General features: G+C 70.4%; 1 protein-coding gene across 1 annotated transcript in view; it reads right to left on the bottom strand.

The window, feature by feature from the left end:
* Positions 1–6,646, bottom strand: part of TNS1 (tensin 1) — a 53,131-nt gene extending 46,485 nt beyond the window's left edge. The window contains exon 1 of the mRNA XM_026053589.1: positions 6,602–6,646. Coding sequence (XP_025909374.1) covers positions 6,602–6,628 — 27 coding nt within the window. The 5' untranslated portion in view covers positions 6,629–6,646. The remainder of the gene's footprint in view (positions 1–6,601) is intronic.
* Between the last annotated feature and the right edge of the window lie 8,260 nt (positions 6,647–14,906).

Here is a 14,906-nt window from a genome sequence, read left to right as displayed (position 1 = left end):
CGGAGCAGCAGCGTGCCAGGCTGAGAGCGGCAGTGCTCCGGGTTTGGGGGCACCAGGAACGGCTGCGACAGCCTCAGGGTCCTGAGAAGCTGATGACAGCCCAGGGCTGAGACCCAGCACAGCTCCCATGTGTGTCCCCATGGGGGGGCTCTCCAAGCTTCCCAAGCCCACCCCATCCCAGCCTGGGCACGGTGGTGCCCGAAGCCGCGYGGCCGCCCGGCCGCGCCGATCCCGCCTCCGTGTTTTGCTCAGGAGTTCCTCCTCCTCCTCCCGCTCCCTTCCCCTGCGCGTTATTATTATGATTTTATTCTAATGCAGAAACGCTTCCATAAAAGGCCCCTTTCCCTGCCCCGCGGCGCTGGCCCCGCGCCAGCCTCCCTGGAATGTTCTCCGGCGGCGAGCAGCGGCGGCCGGGCCAGCGAGCCCCGCGCGAGCCCCACGCGCCCCCGCACACCGCTCACGCCGCCCCCACGGGCCCCACGGCGCCGCCCTGGGCAGCGCCTCCAGGATGCTCCAAATCCACGAGGACACTCAAAAAAGACCCCGGGAAAGAAGCTCCGTGAGCCCAGGGGCCACCAAGCCCTGGTTCCGGGGACYGGTGACGCTGCTCAGTCTGCTCCTTGGGACACGAAGGTCCAGGAGCAAAGCGGGACCCGTGCCCAGCTCCTGCAGCTGGGGCTCCAGCTCTCTGCACCAGGAGCCTTGGATGCTCCTGCAGCTGCAGAAGCACAAGGCTGAGTTCCCATGGCTGTCGCTTCCTACCCTGGTGGATTCTCTTAGGTCTAATATGGTGTTGTGCTCACCAGATGCCTCTGCTCCACTTCACGATAAACAGTAACACAGGCTGCACGTCTCTCTTCTCAGAAAGGCAATTTGAGGAAACTTTGGGGAACTTAACGCTTTTTAAAGTTTTTTGCCCTCTCTCAAGTTTGGCAAAAATTAGCCACTGTGTTCAGAGATGAGGGAAGGCCCTGACCCACAGCGCACCCATAGCGGGCTCGCACCCAGCTGTGCAAGAGCGGGAGGAAAAGGCAGCCGGGGGCTTCAGCCTGTCCTGGCATGGGGGAGCCCAGCTCTCCCGTGCCCTTGCCAGGCCCTGCGGATCACCAAGGTGGCCCAGCACCCGAGGGGACCCCGAAACCCACCGCAGTGGTGCTGCCCTGCACCACAGCGGTGCACATGGGGTGACAGGGGCACCGAGGCCACGGCAGGGCTCAGGGACCCCCTGCTCACTGGTGGCTGCGCTCTGCCCCTTCCTCCATCGCTCCATAGGGAGGAGCTGGAGGCACCTGAACCCCGCCGAGTCACCAATTCCCCATCCCTGCCAGGGCGGGAGCGTGCCGGGCACCGAGGGCACCGGCGGGTACCACCAGCGCCGCATGCGTGGGGCAGGCGAGACCCCCGGCATCCCCGGCCTCCCCCGGCCGCCCCATCGCAACGGAGCAGGAGCTCGGGGCCGGGGCCGCTGCGGAGGCTCCGGGAGCACCTGCCCGGCGGCGGCCCCGCACACACAGCGCCCTTTCTTCTCCCGCGCGGTGTTTGCATTCCTGCCGCCCGGCTCCCGCCGCCGCGACCCCTGCGCCCGCGGCCCTGCCCAGGAATGCGCGGAACGAGGCGCCGCGGCAGCGCCACGGCCCCGCCGCCCCCCACGGCCCCAGCGCCCCCTGGACCCCCCACGGCGCTGCCTGCGCCGGGGCCCGTTGCACCCAACTCCCCCGTTCCCGGGTGTCCCCGGCTGCTCCCAGTGCCCGGGCTCCACGGCCCCATCGCTCCCACGGGACAACCCAGAAGCTGCTCCCTGTGAACATGGATTTTGCTTAAATGTGGAAGTGAACCAGCAAAACCCACACAGCCCCGTTTCCACGTGAGTTCATAACTGCTGCTGTGGGCCTCTGTGGACTCTCTGATGTCTTGTAAAGGGTTGGGCACACACCACAGCCTTCCCTTTCCTGATGGAAAAGGAATAACCATACAGCCAAGCTCAAGCACCTGGAAGGTCCCTCCGAAGTCAGGACTCTCCCAAGCCCCCCAATGCCTCCCCACGTCACAGCAAGTCATCTGGAGCRACCCCTCGGCACCAGGCTGCCTCCCATGGCCTCAGGTGGGACCTGCCCAGCCCGGGTGGCCTCCAGGCGCTCCGCAGCACCGACCTCGGCCGAAGGGCCCGTGCCGGGGAGCAGCGGGGCCCGTCGGGCGCCGGGCGCACTCGGCACCGYGGCTCCTCCCGGCCGGGCCAGGGCCAGGGCCAGGGCGAGGCGAGCGCTGGCCCGCGGCCCGGCTGCCGGTGGGTTGCACAGGCCCCTCTCTGACGCATATCCCTTCCTTTGGGTGGCAGGTTTTGTTTTTCCCTTCCCCAGGAGCTCCGATAAACATTCCTGAGCTGTCCAGTATCCGGGCGGGCGCTGACCCTTGCRACGCCGGCAGCGGCAGCGCGGCCCCGCGAGCCCTCGCGTGAATCCCGACACGCTCCAGCCGCACAAAAAGCGCATCCCGCCATGGCCAAGAGGCAGAGCAGACCCGGAGCTGCCACAGGGGAGGCAGGAGAACAGCCTGGAGGCGGCTCCCGACCCACAGGAGCATCCCGCAAATGCGGGGAGATGCACCGGCCAAAAGGGACCCCCCTCCRGGCCACATGTGGGGCGGAAAGGTCGGCCCCCCGCCCCGGCCCCATGGGCTCAGACATTGCCCTCCCGGCCCCAGGAGGATCCCCAAGGAGAGGAGCAAGGCAYCCGAACACCCTCAGTGCTTGTGACCCACAGAAATGGGTACAGAGGGACAGGGAGTGGGAGCAGGAGCCTGACGAAACCGTCCYGACGAGCGGAAAACTCAGTTGCCAAAGAGGATGGTGACTCAGGGGCACACTCGGTGCCCAGCGGGACGAGCTGGGGTGGCACCGAGAGGCTGCATGGTGAGAGGCCAGCTCCATTCCCCGAGCCCGCCCCACGCCACCGCAGCCCCGAGTCCCCTTTTGCACAGCCCCACGCCACCCCACGGGACGTCCCAGCTGGGCCATGCGTCACCTCCCCAGGCTGCCCCGCTGCTTTCTGCTCCCTCTGAGACCCTGCCACAGCCTCACATCTCCTGTTGGTGCAACCAGCCGCTCGGGGGAGGCCAGCCCGGTTCCCGGCTCGTGCCCCCCGGCACGGCGGCCGCACGGAGCCCCTCGGCCCGCCTTGCACAAGGGGTCCCGGGGAGCCGCAGCCCGCGGGGCGCTCTGGCCGCCACGGGGTGACTCAGGAGCCGGCTGCAGCTCAGAGGTCTTGCGGCCTCCCAGGCTCCGCGCGCACCCGCTGCCTGGCCAGGGCGGCCGCGCCGCTCCAGCCGCCCGCGCACGCCGCCACCATCCCCCTGGGAACCCCCCGGCGGGACCCCCAGGAAACGCAGGAGGAGCCCAGGCGGATTGCAGCGGCGYGGGGCAGGGCAGAGCAGGGCGCCGCGGAGCCGCCGTGTCCGGCAGCGCCTCGGCGGCAGCCTGCGCTCGCRCTGACACGGGGCGCCTGGTGAAGCTCACGGCGGGACGTGTCCCGCGCCGCGCGCCCCGGCACGCAGCCCCCCCGCTCCCTAAYGCCACCCTCCATGTGGATGCAATGCCGGGCGGGAGCCACCCCGCGCCTGTGCTAAGAGAGTCCCCAGAGTGTCCCCAGCRCCGTTCCCAGGCACTTGGATAGCTCGCAGGCGGATGGCACCGTGCAGCCGCGCACAGGCCCGTGGCCGCCTGCAGCGCCAAGGAGCCTCCCTTGCCTTGTGCAATGGGGGTCCCGGGCACCCCACGCACCCCGTGCCCCACGGCGCGCAGCCAGGACGGCTCGCGGGGCCCTGGGCTCCCCCAGCCCTGCGCCGCCCTCCCGAAACACCTCGGGGCRACCTGCTGGGGGCCCTGCCCGCCAGGAACGCGGCAGCAGGGCAGGCCAGCGCCGCGCGGCCCTGCACATGGGGCGGGAGATACGGCGAGGGAGGGCTGCCCCACGCCCCGGGCTGCCCCCGGCACCCCAGCACCAGCGCAGGGCCCATTCAGAGCCCCCTTGCCAGCCGGGGATGCGGGACAGACACAAGCGGGATGGTTCGGACCCAGCGGGATGGTTCGGACCCAGCGGGTGGTTCGGACCGGCCGGGACGCGGGGCTGCCAGGACAGGAGCCGTCGCAGCCAGGAGGGCCCGAACGAGGAAGACAGCGCGCAGGGGAGCTGCAGGGCCTCCGRCTCCGACTGGTTTTGATGGAACCAGTGGCACCAAAATAGCCCCGGTTTCAACCCAAATAAGGGCAGCTCCTGGCTCCGAACCGGCTTGAGCAATCGCCCCGTCGGCTGCAGTGGCTGCACTGCGGGAAGGGGGAGCGTCACCCCTGTCCCTGGGTGTATTTGGGGGAAAGGGAGCTCTGGGGAGGGCGGTCAGGGGCAGAGGTGTCTCCGCGTGCCGGGGCGTGGGGCTCGGGACAGGGCGGCCGCCCTCGCCGGGGCCTCCCCGTGCGCGCGGGGTCGGCGCGGGGCAGGGACGCGCCGCGCTCCAGCACCTAAAAAGGCAACGTTCCCAGGCACCCGCCCGGCCCGGCGGCCAGCGCGGGCCTGGCTCCGGCCCCAGCCCAGCCCGGAGCCCGCGGAGGCTGCCGGCCCGGCACACGCCAACACCCCTCCATCCATCCATCCCTCCCTCCATCCCTCCATCCCTCCATCCATCCCTCCCTCCATCCCTCCATCCCTCCATCCATCCCTTCCTCCATCCCTCCATCCATCCTTCCATCCATCCATCCATCCATCCATCCCTCCATCCCTCCCTGCCTGCCTCCAACCACCCATCCCTCCCTCCATCCATCCCGATGGAGCCGCCCCAGCCCCACTGCCCCCTGCGCTGCTGCTGCAGCCCCCCGCGTGCAGTCGGCCAGGGCAGCCCCGGCCCCGCTCCCCGATGGTCCCTGTGGGTCTGGATCAGGAGTCTGGATCACAATTGGGCCATGCCTCGATCCTGGCACCTGATTGGTCGGTGCATGGATCCTAAGGGGATCGGTCCATGCCTGGATTCTGGCACGGCATTGGTCAATGTGTGGATTCCAGCAGGCGATTGGGCAGCGCATGGATTCTCAGAAGGGGATTGGACAGAGTGGGGATTCCCATGTGGGGCTGGGCAGGGCTCCAGCGGGCAGGAGGGCGGCGTGGGGCAGGTCTGAGGCGCAGCTTCGCTCCAGCGGCCCGGACCCGGCGCGGGACCCTGCAGCGGCACGAGGGGCCCTGCACCCTGCCCAGCGGCACCGAGCGCCCTGCCCTTCCTGCGGCACGGGCCGCTCGGCACAGGCCGCTCACGGCTGCAGTTCTAAGCCGTGACGGGTCTGTCCACTCGGGACCCACCCGTGGGCTCCAGGGCAGGTCACCGGGCCGGGTGGCACCGGGCAGGGGGTGCGAGGCCACCTGCACGCAGCAGGGCTGGATGCGAGGGCCGGCCATGCACGGTGGGCACTGCCTGTGCTGGGCTTGGCGGCTCCGCGCTGGGCACAGGGACCCCCCAGCACAGGCCCATAGCGCAGCCRGGGGGCAGCTCTAGGATGCAGAGACCCCCCCAAACCCACCAGCTGTGGGGACACGGGCGGCTCCCCAAGGGGACCCCAGCACCCCAAAACCTGGCGTGCTGCAGCCACCAAGCCAGGTGCCACCCAGCACCCCGCATAGGCACCCCAGGAGCACCACAACCCTCAGCCCTGCCCCATGCACCCCAGCTGCCCCACAGCAGCCCCACAGCGTGGGGCAGGCATCACAGGGCACGTCCCTGACCCGCTGGCCGGCAGTGGCCGGCAGTGCCCGGCCGCCCCGGGCGGGCGCAGCGGCGGCGCGCRCCGCACCGCGCAGCACTTTTCTTTTTGTTGTTTTCCCCTTAAAACCAGAAGGGCCGATGCCTCACTCGGCGTTTCCTCTCCTAGGAGCACAGCCTAAAAACATCTGCGCAGGGACCTGCCCTGGCGGATTTAACCCTGTGGGTCCCGGCCGCGCTGCCCGGCGCCCGCGCTGGCCCCAGCCGAGATTGGAGCACCSGGCTCCGCTCTGGGGCTGCTCAACACCAACACTCATTAACCAGGTTTAACCATTGACTCGSGCCGAGGGGGCGGCGCGGGGTTAACCCCTGGGCTGCCGCAGCCCCCCCGCCCGGCTGGGCTCTCCAGACACAYGGACACAGGGACACAGGGACACGGCCCGTCCGCAGGGACACGGCTGCAAGGGTCCCCTTCCCCGCACAGCCCGGCCTCCCCTGGGACAGACCGTTCCGCGCGGGAGGGTGGCGCAGAGCCCGACGCGTGTCGGTGTCCCCATGGGGACACCCCACAGGCCTCCTCCCAAACGGGGTGCAGGGGAGGGCGCGGGGGGCACAGCCCCCCTGCAGCACGCAGGGAAGCAGGCCYGACCCCCACCTCAAAACCTGCCCCCCTGCAAAGGGCACCCCCCACTGGCACCCACACGTGGGCAGCCCCCGGACGGGGGACAGGGGGATCCCATTGGAACGTGCCAACCTCACCGCCCGGATGCGACCCCCAGCATGTGCCACCCCAGGGGGCTGCCGCCCCACACCGCATGTGTCCCCCCCGCCGGGGGACCCCCGTGCCCTTCCYGCCCAGCGGTACCTGGTTCATGACGCTCCCGAAATCCATCCGGGCTCTCTCCTGCCTACATCCGAGGGGGAGGGCGCCGCGGGCCGGCCRGGCCGGGGGGCGCGCGGGGGGCAGTGGCCGGGGTGCAGGCGGGAGCCCAGCGTGGCCCGGGCGGGCAGGCGTCAAGGCGGACTGCGGGCGGCCGCCCCCTCCCTCCCCGGCACCGGCCTCGGGAAGGAAGGAAGGAAGGAGGGAGGGAGGGAGGAGGCAGGGCAGGGAAGGAGGGGGAGAGCCCGAGGGCTCCGCTCCCCGCGCGCAGGACCCCGCGGGCTCCCGCCGGCCCCCCTCGCCCCTCGGCACCCCCAGGGCCGCCCGGGGGCCGCTGCTGGGGAGCCGGGGGGCCGCGCGGCGAGGGGGGTGCGGGGAGGAGGGGGGGTCCCGGGTGGCTTTTCCCGCCGCCGCCCTCCCTCCCCTCGCTCCCTCGCTCCCTTTCTTCTCCTCTCGCCTCTCTCCCAGCCGCGCCGCGCGCTCCAAGTCCGACGCGCGCACGCCCAGCCCCGCTCCGCTCCCCTCGCCTCCCCCAAAACACCCTTAAAGGCAACCGGGAGCAGGGCCGGGGCGGCGGCACCGGGCCGAGGGGCGCCGGCAAGCGGGGCCCCCACCGCCCCAACCCCAATCCCAAATATTCCTGCCGCCGTGTCCCGGTGCAACGCGGCAGCGCCTCGCACGCCCGCCGTGCAAGAGGCCCCGGGCCGGCCGTGGGGCACYGCAGGGTCTGCGCCTTGTGACGGGCCCCCCTCGGTGTGGGGGGCAGCCAGTGGGTCTGGGGGGCCCTTCTGCTCAGCCCCCCCCAGGTGCCACTGACAGGGGGTGGCTTGGGCCCCCAGTGGGTGCCGTGGGGTGCCCGTGCCCCACAGCGGGCTCTGGGGTGCACCGGGACCCTGGGCATTACTGCATGGGGGATGCAGCGGGGGGCAGAGCGGAGCTGCAGAGATTTTCCAGATGTTGCCTGCAGACAAGCACAGTGAAAGCATGGGAATGGCCTGGCTGGGAAAGGGGGTCCGTCGCCTCCTTACCCCACAGAAAGGGTGCCCCACAGCACACGGAGTCCTGCTGGCCTGTCCCCAAACCACCAACGTCCCCTCCTCCTTCCTGCCATCCACCTCCTCTTCCTCGGGCCCCCAGGCAGGACCCGTGGGGCTCTGCAGAGCCCGCTGCCCCCCGCCCTCCCGCCAGCCCCTCCGCTCACCCTGCGCGCCGAGGGCGGCAGCCCGGCCCCGGGCGCGGGTGCCGGCGGCTGCCGGGCGCACCAGCGCTCAGCGCCAGGACAGCGGCACCCTGGGGACAGGCTGCACAAGGCGCTGCCGCCGCGGGGCCGGCGTTGCGCCCGCCCCACCGTGGCCCACGGAAAGGCAAACAGGCCGGGGAGGCCGCGAGCCAGCCACGGGCCCTGCACTGTTGACATTTTCTCAAGCAACACCTCCCCGWTGGTGTTTGCGTTTCCGACCTGGGGCTGCTCTGAGCCAAGAGAGCCCGGCCGGCCCTGCCGGGAGCTGCCGTGGGGCAGGAGCAACAGGGAGCGCTTCCCGCTCCTGGCACAGGGCACCTGCCTTTCCAGGGGCTGCCAGGTCCCTCCGGGCAAACTGGGCGCTCTGCCCCCCAACCTGCTCCCGACGTGCCCCGGGAGGGACATCTGTGAGCCAGCCCAGCCCTGCAGCCCCTCTGGGTCTGCTGCCCTCCAGCAATGTGGGGAGAGGTGCCACCGGTGTCCCTATGCACGGGGGAAACTGAGGCAGGGATCAGCTAAGCAGCCTCCAGGAGGCAGGGGGAGCGGGACACGGCGGCACTGCGGGGAGGTGAACCTGGGATGAATCAGCCCTCGGATTCCCCGGCGGCCGGGGCCACACGGTGCCACTGGAACGGGGCACCAAGAGCACCCGCGGGCCTTGCCCGCGGCTGAGGACGGAGCAAGGGAGCCACAATGTCCCCAGCAGGCATGTCCCCATGCTCCTGCAGAGCAGCCTCCCGCCCCACCGCGCTGCCCGGCGCGGGGCCGCCTTGCCGACCGGCACCGCGAGGAGGACGAGGGACGGGTGTCAGCGCTCGCCATCGCTGGCCGAGGGCCACGAGGGGCCCCCTCAGCCGCAGCCCGACCCGGGACGGCCCCAAGTGACAAGGTCCCCCCGCAGGCGCCGAGCCCCTCGTCCCGGCACGGTGCCCGCTGTGGGGCTCACGGGCAGCACCGGGGCCAGATCCCCGCCGAGCATCTCGCACGGGTTCCCTGCGCAGCCCGGGCCGTTTCCTACCCGGGGCTCAGCTCCAGCACGGCACGAAGCAGCGCTCCCGAGGGCAGAGCTGGCCCTGTCCCCATCCCCATCCCTATGAGCCGGGTGCTGCACCGCCAGGAGCARGAGTCTCCCAGCAGGAAAGGCCTCCCTGCATCCCACGGCTCTGAGCACACAGAGCACGGCTGGGAGCGAGTCCGCAGCTCGGGCCAGGACCACAGCCCCATCCGCAGCCGCCTGCAGGAGGGGACACAAATCCCCACAGCCGCTTCCTGGGATCTGCTGGCCGCTATTCCTTGGGAAGTGAAATGTCCCCGGCGGGACAGCTCCTGGAGCCTGGGAAACCCCAGCGCCGGAAAAGCCAGGGACCACATGGGAAAAGAGCARCGTTGGAGTGGGAGGTGGAAACGAGCGGGTGAGCGCGGGGCACTGACGGCGGGAGCTGTCCCTGGGGATGCGCAGGAGCTGGATGCGCAGGAGCTGTCCCTCGGGGACATGACGTGGCCCCTCGGCGGGACACGGACAGAAACGTCCTGGACAGATCCAAATGCTCCGGGGGCAGCAGTGCCGGGACAGAGGGTCCAGCTCCCATCGAGCACCGAGACGGGACACGGAGCCTGGGCGGGCGGCGCTTCCCAGCTTCCCGGCACGGCCACCAGTGCAGCGAGCGCGGGCGGCCTCGGCACCGGCCCCGAGGCTGCGGGAAGGGCCCCAGCTCCTCGGAGCAGCCGGGCCGACCTCCCCCCCGCCGGAGCTGCGACACAGGCCGAATATTTGGGCGGTGAGGTAAAGAGGAGGAAAAGGGAAGCAGCGAGAAAAAAAAAAATCAGAGCTCCCCCGCGCGCGGAGCTGCTGCGTAARCACGACCCGGCAGCGCGGCCGGCCCCAGCCCGGCAGCCCCCAGCCCGGGACACACATTCCCCGCCGCCCGCTCCGTTATGGAGACCGGGGGTGTTGCTCCTTATCCGCCTCCGAGCGAGGGGGGCTTGAACACGGCGGATGGAGGCGCGTCGCCGCTCAGGAGGAGCCGGCGGGGCCTGGCGGGAGCGCTGACAGGGGAAGCGCCGGCCTGTCCCAGCACGGGGCCGCACACCGTGTCCCCTCCCTGCAGCCACCCAGCGGGCACAGCCTGGGGTCCGGCCRTGCCACTGCCCACGGAGCCGCGCAGGCTGCTGCACCCACTGCCGTGTCCATAGGACTCCCTGCCTCAGTTTCCCTTCTCTTTTGCAAAGCCGGGGGTCCCCGGGGGCCACGGGGAAAGGGGAGGACGCACGCGCCGCTCTCCAGCACCGCGCACCCGTCACGGACCCCCTGCGCTGCCCCCCTGCCGAGGTCCCCTGCGTGTGCGAGGGGGCAGGAGGCGCCGCGGGCACCGCGAGCGGTGGCCCTCTCCGGACGCGCCTCGCTGCGCCGCGCTGGCCCCGCTCCAGCACCCGGTTTAATGATGGACAAACCGCCCCGCAGCCCCGTTGCAGAGGGGGCACTGGAAAAACAAGCTGGGGCTGGCGCCAGGCCAGCGGGTACGGGCTGGCGCGGAGGCAGCGGGCAGGGCCTGCGGGAAGCACACGCACGGGAGCGCGCACACGTGCACGGGCACACGCCAGCGCCTGCGCGTGCAGAGCCGGGCACACGCTCTTGCACACTCACGCGCGCATTGCTGTGCACACCCGGCACACACGCGTTCTTGCACACACACGGACATGCGTTTGCAAAGCCCTGCTCACACACACAGACATGCACACACAGACATGCTCACGCACACGCCTGTGCTCATGCACACGTGCACGACACTGCACACTCAGGCTCAGACCCAGTGCACTCACACTCACACTCACACATGCACAAGCACAGACTGTGGTTTGGGAGGAGATTGGAGCTGCAAGGCCCCCCATGCACTGCACGACACCCTCGCACTGCCTCAGCTGCCGGGCACCCCGTTGTGCCAGGAGCTGGGGTMCCCCTGTGCCCAAGGGGACAGGCTGGCACCAGCCAGGCCACAGGGCAGCGCAGCCCAGCTCGCTTCCCAGAACCGCCGCTCAGCGATCCAAGGGCAACTGGGCAGCCCAAGGCAGCCGCTCTGCCCGCTCCCAGCCTAAGTGGCCGCTAGGCGCCAGCCTCCAGCGCCAGCAAAGACGCGCTGCCCGTGTCCGCCCAGCCCAACACCGGAGCAAATCCCAGCCTCTCGGTACAGGGAGCCCATCCCGCTGCCTCGGGCTTTCCCGTGCTCCATGGCCAGCCCCGCGGCACAGGGACACGCAGGGCAGAGCCTCCTCCCGGCCTGCGTGGTCACCGGTGCCATCACGCGCGCCGAGAGCCAATGTCCGGACACTGCTGCCCGACACGCCATGCTCGGGGCTGGGGGGTGCCCAGCGGCACCTGATGCCACTCCAGGACTCAGATCCCCCACTTGGAAAAGGAGGACACACCTGCTTTGGGAGAAGGGGCTCCAGCAGGGAGGGATGGGCAGAGGGGGCGGGATAGGGGGCTCACGTGTGCCAGTGTCCGTCTGTCCATCCCTCTTGGAGAGAGGGAGAGAGAGAGGGAGGGAGGGATGTTTGCTAAGCAAGGAAAAATCCCTGAGCGGAGGGGCCGGGCGCGAGAAGGGCCTTACATGGGCATGGGAACGGCTTCGTGCTTCCCAGATGAGGTGAGTGCGTCTGCCCCGGCCCCCCCGGTGCCACCCACRGGCTCCGGGCGCCCCGCCAGCCGCMACRGGGCACCGGCCGCTGCRCCGCGCCTGCTGTGGGGCTYGCGGGACCCCACGGGCGCGGGGCTCGTCCCCTCGCTGCCCCCGGGCACGCGGCGCKCCCCAGCATCGCCAGCATCCCCAGGGCATTTGGGCAGGGAGCGGGTTTGGCTGGGAGCATCGCAGCTGGGGGGCGGCAGCAGGCGGAGGGGCTGCTGTGGGGACGGGCATGGGGCAGGACAAGGGCTCGGGGCAGGCCCCAGGCGGGTGAATCTGGGGAGGAAGGAGAATATGCTAAGAATAGCATCGCTGGCCGGGCTCCGACGTCAGGGACAAGCCGGGGGCACCGGGAGCTCGGCAGTCCCCCGGGGCAGAGGGGGACACACAGCAGCCCGCACCTCGGGGCGCCCCAACACCCCCAGCCCAACGCGGGCGCCAGGGCCAAATGCGGGCGGGTTCAGGGGGACAGGAGGCGCCTTCCCCCTGCGCGACCCCCTCCCCACACGCAGCCCTCCCGCAGACCCTGCRATAACGGGCGGTGTGTGAGCCAGCTGGCCCCCTGCCCGGCGAGGGGAGCCCCTCCCCGGGCATGGGCCCAAGGAGCTGCGGAGCCGGCCCCTCGCCCGGCCCCAGCCCGCCCCCACGCCAGCAGCTCCCCCCGCGGCCCCACAGCGGGGTCTGCGGCTCCGGCRGCCGTGGGAAGGGTGACACAAGTTAACGAGCTGCAGCTGGCCACGGGAGCAGGCCACGGGCTGCCCTTGTTTACCGGCTACCCAGGCACAGGGTTCCTGCTGCAACCCCGTATCAGTGCACAAGCCCGTATCAGACATCAGAGAATCCCCACAGGGCCCATATCAACCAACAGGCACATCTTGTCACTCCCTCCTGCCTGGAAGCCCCTGGCAGACGCTCTCTGCCACCGTGTGCCCCACTGTGGGCAGACTGGCACTGTCCCAGCACGCCAGTGCCAGCCCTCGGTGACACCAAAGCCCCAGACCTTGTGCCTAGGGAGGGGGTCCTTGGTGTCCCAGCCTGCAGAGAGCAGAGTGGCAGGGGGACACAGGGCACCCAGGTCCCGCTGGCAGCAGGCAGTCATGGTGACAAGCCACCTATCTCCGCACAGCCCCAGGCCATGGCTGGCACAGGGTCCCCAGGGCGGCACAGCATCCCCAGGAGGTGCAGGGTCCCGGGGGTGGCACAGGATCCATGGGGAAACACCAGCCAGTCACTGTCCTGCCCGCCCAGAGCCCCAGGGCGCCCTGGCAGCCCCGCTGCCCGCCAGCCCGTTCGGGGCTGGTGCCAAGGCCGCAGCCCCGCGCGCCCCGCGCCACCCACGCGGCAGCGAAGCCCGGCGTGTGCCCGGCCTGCGGCGCAGGCAGCGCCCAGCACAGCCGCCCCGGGCTCCGGGGCCTCTCCTGGCCCTCCCTGCCCGGCCGGGCATGGGCACGTCCCGACCCGTGCCGCCCGCCCCGGGCACGCCAGGCGCTTCTTGCCAGAGATGCCAGCCCCGGCGCCGGCTGGCGCTCATCCCCTTCCCGGAGGCTTGGAAAAGCGCAGCCTCCCCTGCCGCAGCGGCGCAGYGCAGACGGCGGGCGCCGTGCCCACCTCCATCTCCCCGAGGAGCCGCGGCGAAGGCCTGGATCCCCGCACGCAGCCTCCGGCGCGGTGCCGGGCACGAGCGCAGCGCGGGCAGCCGCTCCGCCACGGCCTCGGGGCAGTGCTGCCAGTGCTGCAGCCCAGCCTGCTCGCCAGGCTGCTGGRTGCCCCGGGTTCTGCCTCCCGCTGCTGCTGGGTGCCCCGGGCTCTGCTTCCTGCTGCGCCGGGAAGAGCCGCCCCGGCTGTGCCAGCCAGCGGGAGAGGTGCCCAGCACATGTGCCATGGGCACGGAGCTGTCGCCTGACCCTTTCGATGCCAGCCACCCATGAAGGACACCCCAGAGCAGGGTTGCATCCCCAGGCACAGACTACAACACGCCACAGGGTGACTGCCACAACCCCCAAGGACATCTCCACMACATGTCATGGCCCAACATGCGCATCCCAGGGGATAACCCATGGGAATCCTCCCTGCAGGGTTCTGAACAACCACCAGGTGCAAAACGCATCCAGGTCCCCCCACCTTGGGGGGCAAGAGCYGGGCACGGGTCTTACCTTGGCTTGGCACTTTCTGTGGCAGGAGAGCTTGCAGCCTGCGGTAGACGAGACAGGAGACGGTTAGTGGGACGTGGGGAGAGCTCGGCACTGGGCACAGAGCACACGTGCAGGCGCACACGGAGGCCCAGGTGCGCACMCGGATGCACCCACGCTCGTGCGCACACAAGCAGGCACCTTGGCACACTCGGACACACAGACCCTGCACCCGTGCACACACACAAAGCCCTGCAGGCACAAGAGCCACATGCACATGGGTGCTCAGGTGCACGCACTGCATTCAGGTGCATGCACTGGGCTCAGGTGCATGCGCTGCACTCAGGGGCACACACCTCGCCACGTGCGCGTGTGCAACTCAGCAGAGAGCAGGAGCAAATGGAGCTCAAGAGCTCTTGGACACGCAGCCGTGTGCACACTGGCTGTCCCCAGGAGGCAGGGCTTGTGCACGCCTGCCCACACGCATGGGTGAGGTGCTCCTACACATCCACACCTGTGTCCTTTGCACAGGAGCTGCACAAAAATACGTGTTGCTGCATGTGTGTGCACTTGCAGCCAGGCCTGCTGCTGCTGTGCCTGCCCCGGGCAGGCTTGCACAGAAGTGCATGCACTCGGGACCGTGAGTGCACATGCGTTTGTGCATGACCACCCGTGCAGGAGCCCGCTGGCTCCGTGCATGCATGCACATCTCTGCACGTTCACACGAAGGTGCCCACATCGGTGCTTCTGCGCAGACACACGCAGCGGTTCCTGCACACATTTCATGCTCATGTCCCTGTCACCAGCCGCTCTGCTCTCTCTGCAGCTGGAGGACCAGCCGGTGGCCCAGCCCCTGGCACTGCCCCACGGTGACAGCCCAGCCCCTGTCCCAACACAGCTGCGCATCCCCACCCCACAGCTCCTCCTGCGCCATCCCGGGAGGACACAGGGGTCCCCATGCAGCGTGGCCCTGGACACGGCCACCAGGCCAGCTCCTGTCCCCAGCGGGGTCATTTCCTGCGGCGCAGGGAACACAGGAAGCCACATTGTTCCCGCGGCAAAGAGCGTTTCCTCCCCGTGCCGCCCCTCACACGGGGCCCGGCGTCACTGCACACGTGCAAGGGGACACGTCACCGCGCGTGTCCCGCCGGGACGCGGCTGCCTCGCAGGGACAGAGCGGCCACGTGCCGCACACCGGGGCACAGAGCAGGCCGGGAGCGCCGCACACGTGTGCAGGGCTG

This window comes from Nothoprocta perdicaria, unplaced genomic scaffold, assembly GCF_003342845.1.
Source record: "Nothoprocta perdicaria isolate Ctin4 unplaced genomic scaffold, notPer1 scaffold_0, whole genome shotgun sequence".
In the NCBI taxonomy this organism is placed as follows: Eukaryota; Metazoa; Chordata; class Aves; order Tinamiformes; family Tinamidae; genus Nothoprocta; species Nothoprocta perdicaria.
Note: the sequence above shows the minus strand (reverse complement) of the source record. Positions and strands in the feature narration are given on the sequence as shown.